Below are 15,304 nucleotides of genomic sequence, written 5' to 3'. Positions count from 1 at the left end.
TCCGAGGTCCACACCTCTTCGTCCCCCACCACACACGGGACGGCTTCCGTCCGGCCCTTCAGGTCCTTCAAGGCCTGGGGGAAGGACAGGGCGGGTGGGCACACGCACTCCCCCTCTCTGCCCCCATCCCGCGCCCGGCGTGGAGTCTGCAGACACAGCTGCCCGGGCCAGAGCGGACGGGAGAAGGGGCCCGGGGCCGGGGGCATCTGCTCCCCTCAGGCGACAGCAGGACTCAGCCCGTCCACTGCCACCTGCTATCCTGCAGGAAGGGAGGCCCGTGTTGCCGGTCTTCCCATTATAAAAAGATCAGAAGACCGTATCTGAAATTTATGGGAAGCCTCACGAGTTTTAAAATCCTGGGAATTAACGGGAGAATGTTTTTAAGCATAAAACATTCCGTGGGCTTTTACCCCCTGACCCGGCCTGAGCGCCCAGGTGAGCGCTCCAGTCGCACGGCTGTCCCAGACCCGGTCCCCCTCCCAGGCTGGGGAGGGCACAGAAGGGGGTAACAGCTGGAGGCACAGAGAGGCACCCTGGGGGCCTGGCGGAGGCTGTCCCCCGCCCCCTCCTGCCCCCCACTGGGTGCCCCCCCATTACCTTCTGCAGCGCGTCTCGCTCGGGGCTGCCCTGCGTGAACGCCAGGACGGGCTCGTTGACCACCTTCAGGGAGGGGGCGTGCTTCCACCGCAGCCTGGGACACAAGGGCAGGGGACAGGGACAGACAGGTCAGTGGCGGCTGCTGCCAGACCCAGCCAACCCCCAACCTCCAACAGCAGGGAGGGGTGCTGTGGGCTGGCCCAGAACCCCGAAATCCAGAGCAAGCACAGAACTGGGGGAGTGGGGGCCAACAGGCCCTGGGGTCTAAAATCCAAGTTCCAGTCTGGGACCTGCCACTGTGTGTCCCTGGGCACGTGACCTGCCTCCTCCAGGCCCGGCTCTGCACTTGCTGAGAATCCGTGAACAAACACACGGCGTGTGAAGTGTAAATGCAATTGATGCAAAACCACTTAGCGTTTCAGCGTTTTGTGCACACGGAGAGGGCTGACTCCGCCTTGACTTCCCCACGATGCAGCCCCAAGTTTCTGCTTTCTCCAGGCTGAAAAGGCGGCCCAGAGCTCAGTCCCCTCGGAANAGGGCTGGTTTGGGGGCTCAGGCTCTGATCCCAGGGTGCCTGAGTTTCAAAACTTCCTTGACCTGGAAACCCTCCCGAGCCTGGAACCTTATGGCCCCACTGACAGGTGACCCCTCGTGACCGCCACCCCTAGCGTGTCTGGGATCGGGAAGTGGGGCGCAGATGGGTAAGAGCCAGGACTTGAGGTCGTTCATTCCAGAGCTGGAGCCCCGGCTGGGGGACTCCTCCAGGCCACCGTGGCAATCAGCCTGGGAGTGCTGCGGGTGCTTCTATTCCTTCCCACCGGGAAGGGACTCCGGCTCAAGGACCCCGCCCGGAAGACCCAGAGGAAGGACACAAAACTAGGGGCCGTGAGGGCCGGCCCTTCCACCACTCCACAAGGCTCCTGAGCACCTGCTGTGTCTCTGACTGTGCTCTCAACACTGCGGACAGAGCGGTGGCCTAGACAGCAAGGCCTCGGGCTCAGGCAGCCGACCTTCGGTGAGGGCCATGGACACCATGATGACAGAGGGGATGTGAGAATGAGCCAGGGCAGCCAGGGAGGGCCTCTCCGAGGAGGTGTCCTTCTGAGGGCCATGTGAGCTCTGAGAAGGGCTGGGAAGAACTTTCCAGGCATAGGCGAGACCAAGTCCAAAACCCCAGAGCAGGAAGCATGACAGGAAGAGCTGAGAAGGGCCTGTGCTCGGCAGGAAGGAGAGCAGGCCCGGTTGTCCAAGATTTTGCCTAACGGCAAAGCGGCAAAGCGTGCGGCAAAGTGAGCTCAGGCCTTCTCCCCACCCCGCCCCGCCCCGCCCTGCCCCCCAGGCAGCACCCACCACACCCCGGGAGGCCCAGCACATTCCTCAGGCCCCACCCTGCCCCTCACCAGAGCAGAAATGTGAGGAGAGGCCTGCCTCCCACCACCCCTGGGGGCGACTACTGGAGAGCTGAGGAGACAGTAACACAAAGCTACGGGGAATCGGCACAAGCCTCAACACCAGTCAGGAAAGCCGGGGCAGCTTTTGCGCCTGGGGCACTCTGGAAGGTTCCAGCAGCATCTCTCTGGGCCTCAGAGGCAGCACGCCACCAGCCAACAGTGTAGCGGACACCGCCATCTCCTCCTCCTCCGCACGCCCCAACCCAGCCGGGATCCCAGCCCCCAGGGGGCGCAAAAGGGCACAGCTCTGGGGGCAGATGTCTCTGGGACCGAAACCCATAGCTGCTTCGAGACATCAGCCCATTATTCTAAGCTCAGCAAGCCTCGGGCTCCCCACCTGAGAAATGGGCTTGATGCCGTGTGCCCTGATGGGTTGTGGTGAGGTTGCAAGTGCTTGCCTTTCCTCACCCTCCTGCTCTGTAGCTCTAAGGAAACAGTCTTCTAAAATTTTTTAATGTTTATTTTTGAGAGAGAGAGAGAGACAGAGCACAAGCAGAGGATGGACAGGGAGAGAGGGAGACACAGAATCCGAAGCAGGCTCCATGCTCAGAGCTGTCAGCACAGAGCCCCACACGGGGCTCGAACCCACGAACCAAGAGATCATAACCTGAGCCGAAGTCAGACACTCAACAGAATGAGCCACCCAGGCGCCCCAGAAAATTGTCTTCTAGAACACTGCTGCACCAGGGGGGCCTGGCTGGCTCAGTCAGTACAGCATGCAACACTTGATCTCAAGGTCACGGATTTAAGCCCTGTTTTATTTATATATGTACGTATACACTATATATTTATATATGTATATAAACAAAATACACACACACACACACACACACACACGTATTTTTTGCTACGTTATATATAGTGATACATTCTATATGCGTTACTGCACCAGGCCAGGTGTTCAAAGGTAAATTGGTTCTCAGACACCCTCAAGGTCACAACAATCAGGGGCTAACCCTGAGGGGTACTGGACAAATACTCCTGGAATAAATTTAGCACCACACTCTGCCCAGCTTAAAATGCAAAATGTAGTAGCCACCAGCCCTCCTGCACCTGCTCCCTCCCAGGCCTCTCTCCACCTTCCCCAGGGCAGAGGACCACTGTGACCACAGGATCAGTTTCGCCAGGGCTTCCTCTACACCTGGCAAGTCTCCAGGCCCTGGCCCAGCTGCCTGGTGGTCCGAAGGTGGGGAAGAGAATTCAAAGATCCGCCTGAGTCAACTGGAGCTAAAAATAACCTGAAGACACCTGACAGAACCACCCGCCTCTTTGATTTCGGCGCATGGGTCACTGGGATGACCAGAAGGACCCTTCCTTTGGCTCCAGGGAAGGCAAAGAATAATCACTCCCAGAGCCTGGAGCCTCCGGTGAGGATCTTCGAGGCCCTTCGAGGCAGGACGGCTGTCCTCAGTCACCAGCGTACATTCACTATACATCGCAAGGGCACAGAGACGACTCAGATCAGGGCAGTGAAACTCGCCTATTTATTCCTCATGAGTTTTCTGAGCACCTACTAGGTGCCTGGCTCTGAGAGGCAAAGGTGAAGCCAGCCTGCTCTGTCAGAGCAGCTCTCGGCCCCGCCACTTCGGGAGGGAGGCCCAGGGCAGAGTCTGAACTTGACTCAGGGGTCCCTAACAACCTTGGTGCCCCTTCTGCTGATGACCTGGGCCTCTGAGCTGCCCCTCTCCACCCTCTGCAAGTATCGGAACTGAGCTAAAAAGGTCACAACACTGGGGCACACCGGTGACTCAGTCAGTTAGGCATCCGTCTCTTGGTTTCGCCTCAGGCCATGATCTCACAATTCGTGGGTTCAAGCCCCGCATCGGGCTGGGCGCTGACAGCACGAAACCTGTTTGGGATTCTCTCTCTTCCCCGCTCATGCGCCCTCTCTCTCTCTCTCTCTCTCACACACACACACACACACACACACACACTAAACTTTTTTAAAAACTAAAAAAAAACAAAAAACCACCCACACATAGTCTGCAACAGGACCAGACAGAGCTTCGGGCCAGCCGGCACAACCACAGAACATTACGAGGGGAACGCTGAGGTTCAGAAACGTCGGGCCCGAGCTCCCAGGGCACCCCGGCCTCCACCCTGGTCCCAGGACACCCTCGGGTCTGGACTGTGTACCTGCAGTGGCCACGCTGCACTGGCCCCCAGCGACTCTCCAACACAAGCCAGGGTTAGTTCTAACATGAAAATCTGAGCACCAGGCACACAGAGAGCAAGCACTCGGCCCCGAACTACTCAGTGGCTTCTCGTTTCTTCTACAACAAAAAATCAGAGTCCTTACTGAGGCCTCCAGACTCCCTTCTCACCACCTCTCCACCCCGTCCGCCTCGCCGGCCACCCAGGTCTTTCTGGGTCCCCTCTGCTTGGGACGCCACCCTCACGGTGCCTGGACGGGGTCCCATGGGTCACCTAGAGCCGCAGGCTCTTCCCAGGATGGCACCAAAGGTGCTCATCGCAGAGCACCATCCGGCTGTGCTCTAGCCAGGCCTTAGCCCCCCCACCCCCACCCCAGCCTGCGCCCATTCCACCCACCACCGGACACACGGCCTGGGGCACAGCAGCAATTGAAGGTACCATTTAGAACAGAGAACACACAGGTAAGCCTTTCGTCAGACTCATCGAGAAAAAAAAGAGGGAGGGGGAAAAACCCTCAATGAACACCCAAGCGTTGTGGGAAGGACTCCGGGGCCCCAGGACTGGACTCCAGGGACAGGGCTCTGCTGCTAACACCTGACGCTGCCTGCGGGTCCCCAGTGACTCGGGCCGGGGCTGACCGAGGCCAAGCAGAAGAGCAGAAAGGAAACTAGCTCTGCTTCCTGCAGCTTCCAGACCTTCCCAGCTGTTATCTGGGACATGATAAGGTCAATCCTCCTTATCTCCGAGATAAGGGGCCGGGAGCAGAGGTGAGCAGAGAGAAAGTGCGGGGCCCAGGGCAGGTCCGGAAGGGAGGGGCATCAGGCCCAGGTTGAGCTCTTTCCACTTTATTGCCCGGGAACATCAAAGCGTATTTATTAAGCACCACAGCATGCCTGGCACGATGCTAAGGGGTGATGCCCCGAATCCGAGCTGCGAGCGCACAAAGAAGGCACTGCACTCACCACCATCATCATCATCACAGACGAGAAGACTGAGCTTCTGAGATCACCGTGCTGTGTCAGCACATGGCTCCGGGTCACAGCTCCCTGACCCTGACCGACAGAGCAGGCCAGGTCTTCCCCACTCAGGGGACATGCACTACGGCAGACATACGTGTCGGGGACCCGGAGCTGGTCAGAGACCCCTGAGCAGCGGGGGCCGAGGGGACAGGCGCGTCCTCCTCCCACCCAGCGCTTCCCACCTGAGGGAAGAGGTGGGCGGTGGCTTGCTGTCCACGGGCACAGACAGCTCAGCCCAGGCCTCTTCACTCCATGACATCTCTTGCCAGGAAAGGGGGAGTCTGGGGGGTAAGACACCTCTAAGATGGGCAGGCGGCTGCCCCTTCCCCTGGGGTGAGCAGGGTCAGTCCCAACAGNCGCACCCCACACCGCCTCCCCCACCCCATCCTTGTGCAGCTGGGAGCCTCTTGTCTGAATGTCTCTGATCAGGGACAGGGCAGCCCCCTGGTGGGGGAGGGGGATCAAAAATAATACTTAAAGCAACGTTTCCTAGATGCAGATATTCCTCGAGGTGGGTTTCCTGTACGAATTCATTTACTCTCCCAAGCAGTCCTGTGAAGTCCCCACCGTTATTAACTTTACCACTTGGGAACAGGAGGCAGCACAGAGGGGCTGAATGACCGGCCCAGGGCCACAGAGCTGCTGAGAAGTGAAGCCGGAATCCACCCCCTGCTGTCCTCCGGCCGTCCTGAGAGCAAGTGCTCAGCGCCGACTGTGTGCCAGGCCAGGTGCTAGGCACCAGAAGCAAGTGCTCAAGGTACGCCAGTGATGACAGCCTGAGTGGGGCTTGAATAGCCTCTAAGCAAGTACTGGGATCACTGCAGATTCCACTTACTCCTTCACTAAGGTATTTACGGAAGGGGCACCAGACCCCAGCAATCCACCTGTCGCATCACCTCTAATCCTTCTGCTACCCGGCTAATAGGATTATCCCCATTTTATAGACAGGGCGCTGGAGGGCCACAGAAGAGCCTGCCTTGCCAAGGCCGCAAAGCGCTGGGTGAGTGTGGGTTCACCAAGGGGGCGGTGGGGGGGGAGGCCTTCCGGGGCAAGAAGCGCCACCCGGCCTCTGCTTGGGGGACTGGGAGAGCAGAGTATGTCCAGGGGACCGTGGGATGTGCCAGCCTGTGCCTCTTCCGGGGGCCAGGCAGGCGGGGACAAGCACTGGGGAGTTTTGAAATTCTGAGGCTGAAACAGGCAGGTGGGCTGAGAGGAGTCCAAAGTGACCCAGGATTCCGGCAGGGACATGATTGGGGCCAATCCCAGCCCACCCATCCCTGCTGGGGTGTGGGCCGGGGGAGCGAGGGGGCCCAGGCGGGGTCATCTCCGCACCCCTGGCACCCAGCAAGGTCTGGCACAAAAGCAAGTGAGGGACAAAAATAACATTCATTGTAAGCCTACTGTGCGCCCAGGCTAGTTCTTTCACTTATTAAGTTTATACATAAATATAAATATGCATGTTGGCTCTTTCTAACAAGCATCTGCAAGGATGTAAGCGAGGACACCTCCTGATAAGTCAATGAAGCAGAGAAAAAAGCAGAAGGTCAGGGCCAAGGGAGACAGGAGGCAGTCAGCTGTGGGCCTGGGGTGTGCTAGCTTAAGGCCTTAGGCAAGTTTTCCTTAGTTTCCAAGGGCCTCGGTTGTTTAATCCATGAAATGGGAATAGTCACGCCTACATCCTAGGTTCCCGAGGAGCTCAGTAAAATAATCCACACAGAAGGTCAACGGCAGCTACTGCCATTAGTGGCCATCACGGGGCCATCCCTCAAGGCCACGTGCCTGTGCTGGCCGGCTCAAGACCAGTCGGAATAAGCACCTACTGGCAAGAAGGACTGTAAACATCATTTCTCCACCGAATGTTTGCTCAGGGCTTCCTAGGTGCCAGACACAGTACAAGGCCCTGGGGATGGGAAGGCAGACAAGGCTATGAAATAGAAAATCAACTATAAAAATGGATTTGCAGACGAACCCACTTTTATATTTTTGGGTTTTTTTTTTTTAAATATATATTCACAGAAACTTAAAAGGATATGAGGGGCGCCTGGATGGCTCAGTACATTGAGGTCCAACTCTTGGTTTCAGCTCAGGTCATGATCTCACAGTTCATGAGTTCGAGCCCCGCATCGGGCTCTGCACGGACAGTGCCGAACCTGCTTGGGATTCTCTCTCTGCCCGTCTCCCACTCGCTCTCTCTCAAAACTAGTATATAAAATTAAAAAAAAAAGGGGGGGGTATTAAAATGATGACAGTGGTTACCTCTGTGTGGTGAGATTCCAAGTGATGTGCCTATTCTTTTAGGCTTAATCTGTACTTTTTACAACAGATCATGTTAACGAAATAAAAAGAAAACACAATCGAGGGTATTTTTAAAAATTGGTTGGGGTCGCCTGGGTGGCTCAGTCGGTTGGGCGTCCGACTTCAGCTCAGGTCATGATCTCACAGTTCGTGCGTTTGAGCCCCACGTCGGGCTCTGTGCTGACAGCTCAGAGCCTGGAGCCTGCTTCGGATTCTGTGTCTCCCCTTCTCTCTGTTTCTCAATAATAAATAAATATTAAAAACAATTGGTTGAGTCCCTGGCACTCCAGGCAAAGGGGTTAACACCACAGACGTCACCCATGTCAGCTCGAGGCAGGAAGTCTTCCTCGCACTAGTCTTACAAACAGGACACCGAGAGGCCCCACTAAAAATGCACTAATGCTGTTGCTTACCGAGAAGCAGAGGTGCATCCTAAACGGTCACTGAATAAATGAAAAAGGGGCCAAACATCAAACCTATTTTTCTTTTCTTTTTTAAAAATCTTTTAATGTTTTATTTATTTTTGAGACAGAGAGACAGAGCATGAGCAGGGGAGGGGCTGAGGGAGGGCGAGACACAGAACCCGAAGCAGGCTCCAGGCTCTGAGCTGTCAGCACAGAGCCCAACGCGGCGCTCAAGTTTGAACTCACGAATGGTGAAATCATGACCTGAGTTGAAATCAGACACTCAACCGACTGAGCCCCTCAGGCGCCCCTCAAACCTGTTTTTCTAGAGCAGTGGCTCTCAACGGGGTGCAATTCTGCCCCAGGTGACATTCAGCAACGGCTGACATGTTTGTACTGTTACAGCTGCGGTGCTAAGCGTGTCCAGGGAGCAGAGGCCAGGAGCGCTGCTAAGCAGTCTGTAAGGCCCAGGCCAGCCCCGCCACCCACGATTACCCAGCTCGAAATGTGACTCGTGCCAAGCTTGAGAAACCCTGTCTAGGGCCCTGCGCCAGCTGCTCTATGGAAAGAGACTAACCTGAGCCTCAGGTCTGGTTGCCAAAGGCCTTTTCTCCACGCTGGGGGCTGTGTAATTAAGAGCATGAATCTGGAGTCTGACTACGAATTTAGTTCTCCCTTTGCTTTAACTGGAAGATAAGTTTCCCTTCTCTAGAAATGGGGATAATATGGTGCTTATCAACGACAGCGCCACGTGCTTGATCGCTTGAGAAACATTATTGCCATTATAAGCTTCTTTTTTCAAAGAATATAAATTGCTTTCTAGCAGACATTAGAGCTTCTTAGGGCTAAGCCCTCCTCTCCCCACCCTGCACCCCCGCCATTAAACTGAAAAGTCCACATGCAAATCCCCCGGGTACCCTTCTCTTCCAGTGTTTAGCACAACACCCGCACATAGTAGGTGCTCAGGTAATACAAGAATCTATGGGGATCCCATCTAAGGTCTGAGGGGAGGGGAGTGGGTGTCAGAGCGCAGGGAGAAGCCCGCAAAAGGAACGGCGCTGAAGGTGTGGCACATGTGGCCCCGAATCTGGGCTGGGGAGAGAAATCCTTCTCCCCCATGTGCTCTTCCTGTGCCCTTACCTACCGAGCCCCCACCCACAGAGGACACCCAGCTGTGCTGAAACTAACCCATGTCCAGGACACCCCTGTGCCAGCCTTTGGGGCACTGATTAACTCAGAGAGGGCAGAGCTCAGCAGAGAAGACATGGCGGGTCACGGTCCGAGGGGTCAGGCAAACAAACCTCAAATTGGGGGTGGGGGCTACCCAGCTCTGAAAGGGAGGCCCACGGAAACACCCGTCCATCAGACTGGGCCCCTCTGGGACAGGGTCTGTGTCCTACCTCCTCTCCCCTCCACCCCCCAACACACATCCTGTCTAGCCCAGAGGGGGAAACATCTGTCATTCACTGAGTGGGCACGGGTCCAAGAATCCAACTCCACAGCATGGGCGTTTCCGGGGCTGATCCACCTTAGGTTTCTTCACATGTGATCTGGAATATCTACCGCACAGTTTAAAGGAGAGTAATAAACGACGATCGTGATTAAGAAGAACTGGGTGCTAAGTGCCAGGCACTGTTCAGGGCACTTTGCATGCCTGTCTTCCCTAGTCCGCGTCATATACATTATACGAACTCCGTAAGTATTACTATTCCACCTATCAGAAGGAAGAGGCCCTTTTACCCCCGGTGCTTAACTTAAAGGGGGGGAGGGGGGCGGAGTTAGAGGAAGGAGAGTGGAAGTCCCAGTAGAAAGGACAGAGGAGACCCAAGGAATCCCAGAGGTGGATCCTGAATGCGAGACCAAGGAGCACTGTGCGAAAAATCGGGATGCACTTCGGCGGTGGGTCCCGCATTAGGAGAAAGACGAGCGCGAAGGAGGCGACTTTCCGAGCGGAGCGTGGGAACCGGGAGGAGGTCCCCCGCCGGCCTTCCGCGGTGGGGGGTCGCAGCGGGAGGAAGGCCTGGGTGAGGGGCGGAGCGCCTCCAGAGGGAGCGCCCCCCGGCTGGGGGGCCCGCGAGCCCGCGGCGGGGGGCGGGCAGGGAGGTGCGCACTCNCGGAGCGCACCACCCCGGCAGGCGGGGGGATCTGATCACGGGGCCGTCCTCCGAGTCGGGGGTCAACTGGAATGCCTCCATATGTGCCTTCTGACAATACAACACTTCTCGTTTTGAGGGCCCTGTAGAGACCAGTATGCGACACAGGACAAGGTAGCCCCAAAGAGAAGCCTTGACATATACACGTTTCCCCCTCCTCCTTATGGTATGACCCAGCCGCCCTCCAGGGGGCCGAGGGAGAAGGGGCGTGAGCCTCACTGACCAATCAGAATGACACATCGAAGCTTAGGGGCCAATCAGATGGACGGTCCTGTGGCAGCCGTCTTGGGCGAGGGCGCTGATAGAGCCAATGAGAGAGCTGGAGCGGGACACGTGCGCGGAGCCGCGGAAGGGCTGCGAGTTGGTGCGTCAGGTGTCGGGAGCGTCCCAGCCTGACCGTTGGGGCTGCCCTTGGTCGGGTGGCCATTAGGTTCTTGGACCCCGCGGGCCACACTGCGGCCAGCCCCCTGCCTCCACCCCTGCCTGAACCCGGGGGCTGCAGCCCCTGGGAGGAGCCAGCCAACCCCTGCCTCCAGCCTCCTCCTTGTGGGCACCCAGCCGCCTCCACCTCCCAGCGTCCTGCGGGCCCTAAAGCTTGCGGGGGCCTGGCGTGGAGATAAATCCGCCTGCTCGCTGGCAGATTACGATCGATAAGAGAGAAAACCTAGCCAGTCCGTGCTCAGCTTTTCCCCCAAAGCCTCTGACCTTCCAACCAGTTGCCCCTGCGCTCCATTCCACCCCAACCACCCCACCGCAGTCGAAATTTTGGTTTCCTCTCGAAGTTGTTCGCTTGAACGCTTTGTTTACAACTAGGATTCTGAAGACTTTCCGATGGCGGGGTCCTAGGGATTCATTCTATTCCTAAATTACCTTTGAAGCGTTTCTAACACTCTTCCAGTTTGCCTGTTTATATTTCCTCCAACGTGAACGGAGAACATGCTTAGGAGTCGGTCCCGATGCGTAATTGTGGTTCCAACTGAGGACATTGGCAAAATAAATACCTCACTTCCCCGGGCCTCAGTTTTCAGGTCTATAGTAGAGGGGTTAGAATACCCACCTTAGAATGCCCCCATTATTTCAGCTACTCCTCTTTTTCCAGGTCATGCCCTTTAAGACACTTCTGGAAAATTTAAAGAGTGGGAAGTGAGAAAAGGAAGCTACATTAAGCTCAAGTCTTAAAGATGATAGAAATAGATTGGAATTGGTGGCTGTGTCTTTTTTTATTTACAAATTTTTAAGTTTATTTTGAGAGAAGGCACCACAAGTGCGGATGGGGCAGAGAGAGGGAGAGAGAATCCCAAACAGGTTCTGTGCTGTCAGCATAGATTTAAGGCAGGAATCGAACTCAGGAACTGTGACGTCATGACCTGAGCAGAACTCAAGAGTTCAAGACACTTGACTGACTGGANGGGGGGGGGGGGGGGGCAGTTCACACCAGGCAATGTCTCCCCAAATTTGGTCATTAACAAGAAGAAACTAGAACACTGGACAGTGTCAAATCCAGAGTCCCAGAGGTGGTCTCTCATGGGCTCAGTAAAAGGAGGCTAAAGACATGGGGGGGGGGGTGACTTTATGATTAACAGGACCTCGACTGCAAACCAGGCTATGCCAGTTACTCAGCCTGTGATATCTGTGGCTGGCTCTTCCCCTTCCTCCTTAATTGACTTCCAAAGATTTTATTGTGAGGTGAAACTCTAGCAGGTGATGTGAAATTTCCCTATTTTATCACAAACTGGCTAATTACTTGGTTCTGGTGTTTATGTGGCCCTCGGTCCCCTTTCCCCACCCCATCATTACTTTATCTTCAATTAAAAAAAAACACACACTATCAATTCTAAGACATTTCACTTTATTTAAAAGAAGCCAATATACAGGATATAAAGGGCATGATATTTACAACAGTACAGTAAACAGGTTGGTTTCCGGTAGGATCAGTAGTCTTTCAATGAGTATAAACGCCCCTCCCCCCTTCCCCTTGACACTAGACCCAACTGGCAGACAAACAGCAACAGTGGGGTGGGCTGGGATTGTGGGATACAAAGTCCCCCTGGATGGGGCTAAAAATCAGGTAGATGCTAAAAGGTCCACCGAAGCGGTCTTGCTGGGGGGTGGGGATGGTGCCTTCGCCTCACTTCTTTGAGGGCCTGGCAGCGGGAACAGTGGGGGATTTGCCTGAGGCCAACACACAGCCCACCTTGAACCTGGAAATCCTCTGCCCGTGAAAAATTCCCTTTCAGAGAGAATTTGCCTTTGCCCATACCCACCCAGCTGCCTCCAGACTGCACTCCGGGAGAGCGTCCCTCTAGAACTCGGTGTCTCTCCAGGTGGTGAACCCAGGTTCAAGACCCCACACGTGCAAGACCCCGCACGCAGCACCCTAGTCCGCCCCCAGGCCCCGGAAGAGCACATCAAAGACTACAGCCTGGGCTGCGGCCTGAGTACGCGCAGCTGGGGCTGGGAGGTAGGCGTCGCCTGGCAATTCCATCCCTGGCACCAGCTGCCTGACGACCTGGGACCCACTAGGGCCCGGGCCCCAAGGAAGCCGAGTGCTCCCTGAACCAACAGCCCCGTGGCTTCTCCGCCTCCTCCCAAACACAGCTGACTTGGAAATGGATCATGGCAGACCGGAGTGTGAGTGACAACTGAGGCAGAGCTGGTCCCCCTACCTGGTGCCCCCCTTTCCCCTCCCCCCACCCACCTCAATTCTGAATCCCCCACTGCCCACCCACTCCCACAAGTCCCCACCCCAAAGACTTTCAAGGACCAAGGAGCTGGGGGAGGGGTCAAGGAGCAGGGAAATGAGGCGAAGTGGGACGTAGGCTCTGCTGAAGCCGCTCATGGGTGCAGGTGAGCAGGCGGTGAGGCCGGGGAGATGGGGCGAGGGGCACTGGCTATACTCAGCAGCAGCAACATGCATCTCATTCACAGAAGAACGCTGGGCTGCCGTAACTGCCTACCCTAGATTTAAAAACCCTTTCCTTTCATAAAAATAGATGAGAATCTCTTGCTTNAGCCAAGACCAGAAGGGACTGGCCCTTCAGAGACCTCAAGATATATTGCTACAAGAAAACAAAATGTGTTTACTTGCCGAAGATCTTTTTTCCCCGTTTGGAGTCTCAGAGGAGTGTGTGTGGCTGTGTGTGTGTGTGTGTGTGTGCGCACGCGCGCGCGCACCCACGCGCACGGATCCCACAACCAGGGAGCCGAAAGGAAGCTACTCCCCCTGTTCCTCCCCCATCCTCTCTTTTTATAAAACCCCCAAAAATAGGAGAGTGAGAGAGGGCAGCACAGGAGGGTCCATCTGGCAACAACCCTAAAATACCAGTATCAATGTGACACTGGGCTTAGAAATAGAAATTTGACTATTTACAGCTTTACAAAGGACGGACCAGTTCATCCCAACTGGACCTGGGGCTGCCCCAGCGAGCGTTGGGGGCTTTCTTGGCAAGCTGTGGGCTCATGGCGAGGGGACAAGCAGGGCCCACTGGCAATGGACTCAAAAAAAAAAAAAAAAAAAAAGGAAGTTGGTGGGGAGGAGGGTAGCCAGACCAAGACCCAGGCCCCCTGCCCAGGAGGCGGGCCGGCCACCCCCCTGCTGTCCCCCACCCCCATCATCCTGCCCCAACTCCTTGCTCCCCAGAGGGGAGCAGCTATGGAAAACCAGCAAGAAGGAACTTTCCGGCCAGCATCCGTCTCTGGCCCCTGCCATTTCCATACTGCCTGGGCAAACATAAAGCACACTAGTCCCAGAGACAAACGTCCTATGTCCCCAAGGGGGGAAGCGTAAATAATACCACCGGACACCGCCTGCCCTGGTCACCTTGGTTACCCCCAGATACTTACACTGTTGCCTTAACTCTTAACACTAAAGATAGGTCCATCACCCGCCCACCACCTTGAGGAGCAGCCCAGGGCTGGCTTCCACCCTGCCTCCTAAACACGCCGTTCCAGGCCTCCGCCAGCTCCGGACAGAGGAGGCCCGAGGGGTCCTCCCGGAAACGGAAAATCTTTTCAGCAGCCGAGGTCCCGGCCCAACTGGCTCTGATAACCTTTGGTTAAAATAAAAACTTAAAACTAAAACAACAACACTAATGACAATAATAGTCAGGTATGTTTGAACCCTGTAACCTTTAGAACAAGGGTCAGTGAGGAGGAGGGGAAGGGGCCTCCGAAGCCAGCGTCCCTCCGCGTACCTACCCAGGGACGGTTCGCCTGGGAATAGAGGCCTCTCATCCAGGCCGCCGCAGGGAACCACGAGCAGCCTCCCTCAGCAACAACAACAACGGAAAAAACTCACAGTAAAGGCCACCAAGTTCTGATAAATAAAAATTACATACAGTCACTAACACACGCTCTCTCTCTCCATATATATATATATATATAATATGAATATTATGTACAATGGTTTTAAGACTGCAAAACAGGGGGGGAAACAGAAGAGAGAGAAGGCCCTGACAGGTCGCTGGTACCCTGAGGAAGAAAGGCAGGGGGCTGCAATCCGATTTAAAGCCAGAGCCCTCCTTCATCTCCGCAACCGGAGCAGCAGGTGGGAAGTTCTGGTCCTTGGGCCCATTTTGCTTCTTTGACCTCCAGGGGGAGCTCCTGGGCCAATAAAAAACCAAAAATTGGATAATCCCACCCACAGGAGTGGGTACAAAAAGAAATCTTCCTTACAAAGCGAAACCTGCTCGCCTGGCTCCAAGCTGAGATGTGGCAGGGTGGCCTCGACGTGGTGCCTTTTGACACAGGCCCGCTCGAGTCTTGGGGAGATACTGGCTCAGACTAACTCCCCACTGGTCGGTGAAGTATGGAAACAGGCTTGCGTGTGTCCATGAGCAGAACAAGGGTGGTTCTCATCCAGAGATGACCTCCGCTCCTGCCACTGCCTCTGAACCGCCAGCAGCCCTCACTGCCTCCCTCTCCTTCCCTTTCCAGTGCCAGCCAGTGGCCAAGAAGTGGGCGACTGGGGGCAGTGGAGAACCAAGATGGCGGCAGGCGGTAGGAACCCAGCCCCACTGTGGAGGGGGTGGAAGCCAGGCCGAGCCCCCTTCGGACTTTCTCACAGAGAAATTACCCTTATCATTGGCTGGGAAGGGACAGAAACACATCAAGTCATCAGGGCGATGGTAGACCTCTCCAACCCCACAGAGGTCCCAAGAGAGCAAGCAGTCGGGTGGGCCAAGGGTCTTGCAGCACCCAGGCCTCACTACCGACCTTGACAGAATCCCCGC

General features: G+C 55.8%; 1 protein-coding gene across 1 annotated transcript in view; it reads right to left on the bottom strand.

The window, feature by feature from the left end:
* ALDH4A1 (aldehyde dehydrogenase 4 family member A1) overlaps positions 1 to 5,480 on the bottom strand; it is a 22,659-nt gene extending 17,179 nt beyond the window's left edge. Inside the window, exons 1-3 of the mRNA XM_077775558.1 lie at positions 5,404 to 5,480; positions 598 to 691; positions 1 to 74 (exon numbers count right to left, since the gene is read on the bottom strand). Of these exons, the coding sequence (XP_077631684.1) occupies positions 1 to 74; positions 598 to 691; positions 5,404 to 5,480 (245 nt within the window). The remainder of the gene's footprint in view (positions 75 to 597; positions 692 to 5,403) is intronic.
* Between the last annotated feature and the right edge of the window lie 9,824 nt (positions 5,481 to 15,304).

This window comes from Crocuta crocuta, unplaced genomic scaffold, assembly GCF_008692635.1.
Source record: "Crocuta crocuta isolate KB4526 unplaced genomic scaffold, BGI_CrCroc_1.0 scaffold127, whole genome shotgun sequence".
NCBI classification, from domain to species: domain Eukaryota; kingdom Metazoa; phylum Chordata; class Mammalia; order Carnivora; family Hyaenidae; genus Crocuta; species Crocuta crocuta.
The sequence above is the reverse complement of the archived record's forward strand: the minus strand, read 5'-3'. Positions and strand labels throughout refer to the sequence as shown.